Here is a 5,713-nt window from a genome sequence, read left to right on the forward strand (position 1 = left end):
AAAAAAGATAAAGAATAGTATACCTGCATGGCACCTGCATGGAGCACTTACCATGAATGGAGCTTGCAGGACTAGAAGTTGCTCTGGGCGAGTCAGTGGGTGAACACCAAAGCCTAGGACATTCCTGTACACTCCTGTAGACTTACTTCAGTTTTACTTTACAAATCTTTCATTTTTTAAAATTTTTGATTCTTTTATGATAACACTTAGCTTAAAACATGAACACATGGTACAGCTGTACAAAAATATTTTCTTTCTTTATGTCCTTAATCTATAAACTTTTCCCTATTTTAAATTTTTGTTTTACTTTAAAACTTTTTTGTTAAAAAGTAATAGATAAACACACACGATAGTGTAGATCTACTCAGATTAGGATCTAGGTTATCATTACGTCACTAGGCAATAGGAATTGTTCACGATAGTCTAGGTCTACTCAGATTAGGATCAAGGTTATCATTACGTCACTAGGCAATAGGAATTGTTCAGTTCTATTACAATCCTATGGGACCACTGTCATGTATGTGCTCCATTGGTGACCAAAACATCCATATGCAGCACATGGCTGTGCTTATACTATATACGTGACAGTTAGAGACCCACACAGTGACTTAGGTCTGCAATAGGAGACTCAACATTTATTGAAATCCTGCTTATGTTTCTAATGATCAACCAGCAAATATGACTTGTCTACCATATGGAAATATGAGAATAATAAAACCTTCCCTTTGAAAGCTTTTACCTTCCCTACCGAAGGCCTGGTTCTCTGCCCATTTTGGCAGGAAACCCTAAATGTTTTGGCTCGCAGTGAGGAAAGCAGCAGCTCCTCCCGTGCTCTAGGGGTGCAGGTGTGAAACTCACATCGCCTTGGCCTCCCCAGCTGGCGGGTCCCATACACCTCCATGCCCTCTGCGTCCACACACCAGCATTGCACCTGCCGCACATCACACTGGACAGGCGTGTAGTCCCCTGAATCCTGACACTGAGGGAGGTAGGAGGTGGCTGTGCTGTTAATGTAGCCACTCAGCAAGATCTGCTGTTTCTGCAGCTGACAAAATGACAAACCTGTGGGTACAAGGAGCAGTGTTAAGTAGGGCCAAGGGGAAATGTCCAGGGGGCTGAGCCCAGGAAAACTCATGCTCCCTCCCCAGAGGGACTGAGTGATCGGTGGCAACTGCAGCACAGGCCTAGCTAGTATCCCGTGGACTGGGTCAGGTAGAGCTCACCGGTGTGACCTCGATCAGTCATGTACCCCAGAGCACCAGTAATGCGGAGGGGAGATGGCATCGGAGTGCAGGCCTGGCATTAACGGAGCTTTTCTGGGTCCGGTTTTCTCCCCAGGCTCACTGTGTAGCCCTGGGGAGCTGGTTCACCAATCTGCATGAGGGTTAGTGACCTTAGCTGCACAGTTTCAGCATGTGTCCCCTCCAAATCTCGTGGTGACATCTGATCCCCAGTGTTGGAGGTGTTTGAGTCCGGGAGGCGGACCCCTCATGAAGAGATGAATGCCCTCCCTCAGAGTGAGTGAGTTCAGCTCTATCAGTGTCCATAAGAGCTGATTATTAAAAAGAGCCTGGCACCTCCACCCTGTGTCTCTCAAGGTTTCTCTCATCACATGATCTCTGCATAGATGGTTCCTCTTCCCCTTCCACCATGAATGGAAGCAGCCTGAGGTCCTCGCCAGCAGCAGAAGCTAGAGTCATGCTTCCTTCACAGCCTGCAGAACTGTGAGCCAAATACACCTCTTTCCTTTATGAATTATCTAGCCTCAGGCATTCCTTTATAGCAACACAAATGGACTAAGACATTAGCAATGATCACCCCCTACTGAATACCTACTACGTGCCTAGTGTTTACATGTGTTCTAAATCCCCACATGGTACAAGGCAGATGCTATATTCATGTCACAGGTAAGGAGCCATAGCTCAGTGAGGATGCCTGACCCAGCCAAGCTCACGCAGCCGGAGAGTATCAGACAGGCGTGCCCCCACAACAGCTGCACAGGATGCGTAAAACTAATGCCCCAAACAGAGCTTTTAATCCATCAAAGCAGAGTTTTTGTTTTAGGCTCAGTTTCCTCATTTTATGGTGGTTGGCTTAAATTGACCGTTGTTTTAGGGTTATGACATGTTTTAAATGGGGACTGTGTTTCTTTGATGACTCACTATAATAATGATCTTAACTGTATAGCTTTGACCCAAGTCTTAAACTTTTAGAAACACCTCACACCATAGGTGAGAAGGCACTTCGTATTTTTATGGTCATTTTATGGTCATTTCAGGGGACGGTGATGTCTGTTCACCACTGTCTTCTCAGCACCAGGCACAGTACCTGGCGCATGGGAGCAACTGGGTGGATAATTGCTTAACAAATTACTGGATTTTCACAGGCGCCCTGCAGCACAGAGGGCCTTCCTTGACTTGCAGGGATGATTCTTCTTCACAGAGAAGCCAGCAGCCCAGAGGGAGGACTCGCTCAGTCATCTACCCAAACCCAGTGCTCATTCCTGGACACGAGTTGTCCCTGCAGGGTCCCTCCTGTCCCCAAGGGACATCCCCTGTCCCCACTTACAAGCCACAGGCCGTCCTGGCTGCCTGCTGCCCAGCACTTCGCCGCCATCGGCACCCACACACCAGCAGGAGCGGCCATCATTCTGGCACTGGACAGTCCTGGGGAGGAGAGGCAGACCAGGTGACTCTGCGACGGGCCCCCAAAGCCACACACAGGCTCCCACCCAGCCTACTTCTCTTCTTCGTTTCCGTTCCTCCAGGTTTTGGTTCATTTAAATTAGGGGGACAGTGGAAGCGAGAGGGGTGGCTGACCTGGGAAAGGAAAGGCTCCACTTTCCTGCCTGGCTAACACCCGCTCTGCCTCCTGCCCCAACCATTCATTCACCACCTGTGCAGCCTGCCAGCCCCAAAGCAAGTGACCCACCCTGGAGTGCAGGGCTTCAGCCACATCCACTAAGTGTCCTCAGTCATTATGAGGCTGTAGAGGGTAAAGGCAGTGCCCACATTGTGTGGATAGCATTGGGGGCTCTGGGGGTGGGATGTTAGTGGGATCAGGGGCCAGCCTGGTATATTGGGAAGCACATGGGAGGGGTCAGGTCAGGCCATAGAGTTGATACCATTTCTGGAAAGAAATGATGGCTGAACTGAGACCTGCAGGATGGTCGGGGGTGTAGAAGGTAAAAGATGTTCCAGGTAAAGGGAACAGCATATGCAAGGCCTCCTGAGGACAGACCAGGTTTGAAACTGCAAGAGGCTGGAACAAGAGAATTGGGATGGGAACATAAATAAGGCTGGTGAAAGTGATACTTCCTCTTTAACGCCTTCCTTGCTGCTCTAGAATTCCCAGCAATTTAAGCAAGGACTGCTCTAGCAGTGTCTCTGCATGCTCCTGGGAGGTTACGCATATTAAGGGTGTACAGAAGATAGCAGCAAGGAGGGATGTTTTGCAGATGTGTCCCAGAACACCGTCATATAGATGGAGTTCCCCTATTCAAAATGACTGGAATAGCATGGGGAAATTTCAATTGCATGCACATTACAAATGATTCCTGTCTATTCTACAAGGAAGAATTGTCTAGATTATTACCACACTCTCCATAGAGAGGGTCTCAGGCCCCACAACTGCATTAGGGCAGCTGGAGAAACACCTTCCAGAGAGCAGCTCAATGAGGAGACAGTGACCTGTAAGCCCAGAGGCAGCCTAGAAAGCTGTCCTGGACAGGGCCGAAGGCAGAAGTGGACTGGGAAGTCAAGGCAGCCTCTGCTTCCACCACCCCAGCTTCTCAAGAGGATACTTGGAGGAGGGAGAGGTGCCAAAACACAGATCATTTGACACCCTCTGCAACTCTGCCCCACCCCCCCACGCGTGCTGTTTATTCAAGTCATCACAGAAAAAGTGATGGCAGGAAGAGAAGGGAGAGCAGTGGGAGGATGAGGCATGCATTGGGGTTCACTTGGTCAGCTTGGCCAGTGTTGATCAGCTTGGGGACCTGAAAGGCAGGCACCTCCAAATGGCAGTGGCCAAGCATCATGTGCACAAAGGAGTTGTAGGGCAAAGTGCAGGAAGAGACGGGGAGGCACCAGATAATCTTTATGGCATCTTGGACCTTGAGAGTTTGCTGCTGATATAAGCCTTACTGGAAACTGCCATCTTCTGTGCACTGGGGCACGTAGTCTGCTCGCTTCAGAAAGGCCCTTTCCCTCTGCAGCTCACAGGGACGAAGGGGCTGGGCATCCACCTGGTACTCTAGGAAAGGAAGTATTTCATCAGAGAAGAGCATGGACTGGGCTGCCGGAACAGAGATGGGCTCTCGTAAGCACAGATGCATTTCCAGGGTCATCACCATTACCTGTGACAGTCTATCTTAAAATCTGGCAGCTAGGCACACTTTTCTCCAAGTGTTACATTAGCTGATTTAATGCACAGCATTCCCCTGAGAGGTGACAGGCAATATATCCTTGTCACTCATGAGGCACCAAGTCTCAGGCAGCGAAAGTCATCTGATCAAAGTCACGTAGCTGGCAAGTGAAGGATTCCAAAATCAACACAGGGACTCCACATTCCCCACCCCTGCTCCCATGAGGCTATTTGGAGTAGGTTACAGCACCACAAGGAAGTTCTTGAATCTATCAAGCCATGCCCTGCAGATGTAGCACTTTCTAGATACACATTGAAATACAAATTAATTAATAATGTACATGTCTTCTTCTCCATTGAGGACTCGTATAACACAGAGAATCTTACCTGGAAATCACAACCACACCATAAGGTTGTTGTTTACTTTTTAAATGAAGAAACAGCAGCTTGGCACTTTGCCCAAAGTCACACGGGTAAGTGGCTAGGACAGAATTTAGGGCTATTTCACTCCACAGGTAGATTTCCTTTCCTACTACCTGCTGGCTACTTCTAAAATACCTCTCATGGATGACATAGACTTTGGAATAGCTAAGAGGATAAAAACCCAAGGTCAATGCGAAGTTTGCCAAAATGGTGGAGTGAGGGGGACCTAGAATTGAATAGGAAGATCAATCTCATTTCCCATCTCTGCTCCACCAATCACTAGCTCTGTGATCTCAAGTAATTTAGTTCGCCTCTCTAAATCTGCCTGTTTATCTGAAAAGGAAAGTAAATCACTGACATGTGGGCATTAGGGAAAATTTAATTAGATTACATCTGTTTGAAGGCCCATTGCAGAGCCTGGCTGACACTGGAGCTCCCTCCCCAGTCCCCTGGCTCCACAGCCTTAGAACTTACCAAAGATATTGGCGGACACCAAGCAGACAGAGCCCAGCAGGCTGACAATCCCCAAGACCAGGGCCATTTTCCTGGCCCTTCCCGGGAGGAAGGAGTAGAAGCCACTGCCTGCCCTAGGTCCCCTGGCCAGGGAGCCTTTATAGAGCTGTGGTTGGCAATGGCCTTCTACCCACAGGTACTCAGTGAGGCAGTGCCCCATCCTGTTTTCTCTGCTGGTCTCAAGGAGCTCCCTCCACCTGTGTCTACTCCCCCTGAAGGCACTCGTGTGGCTAGTGGAGCATGAGAATTCTTGTTTAAACTGTAGGGAGACATAAGTGGATGGGGTGGCTTCAACATTTTTTTAAGGGTAAAGACCAAAGCTTTGTAGCTTTGGAAGCAACAAGCTCAAGCCCCCCATGAGGGAAAAGCAATCCCTGTTTTTTCCTTCCCCTGCACCCTTTCTCCTTCCCCT

The 5,713-nt window shown here is 48.7% G+C and overlaps 1 protein-coding gene across 1 annotated transcript in view; it reads right to left on the minus strand.

Moving 5' to 3' along the window:
* Positions 1–5,329, minus strand: part of LOC119467347 (thyroglobulin-like) — a 26,527-nt gene extending 21,198 nt beyond the window's left edge. Inside the window, exons 1-4 of the mRNA XM_037728830.1 lie at positions 5,263–5,329; positions 4,146–4,254; positions 2,569–2,666; positions 859–1,062 (exon numbers count right to left, since the gene is read on the minus strand). Of these exons, the coding sequence (XP_037584758.1) occupies positions 859–1,062; positions 2,569–2,666; positions 4,146–4,254; positions 5,263–5,329 (478 nt within the window). The remainder of the gene's footprint in view (positions 1–858; positions 1,063–2,568; positions 2,667–4,145; positions 4,255–5,262) is intronic.
* Positions 5,330–5,713: the final 384 nt, after the last annotated feature.

The sequence above is a fragment of the Cebus imitator genome, unplaced genomic scaffold (genome assembly GCF_001604975.1).
Source record: "Cebus imitator isolate Cc_AM_T3 unplaced genomic scaffold, Cebus_imitator-1.0 Scaffold13, whole genome shotgun sequence".
NCBI classification, from domain to species: Eukaryota; Metazoa; Chordata; class Mammalia; order Primates; family Cebidae; genus Cebus; species Cebus imitator.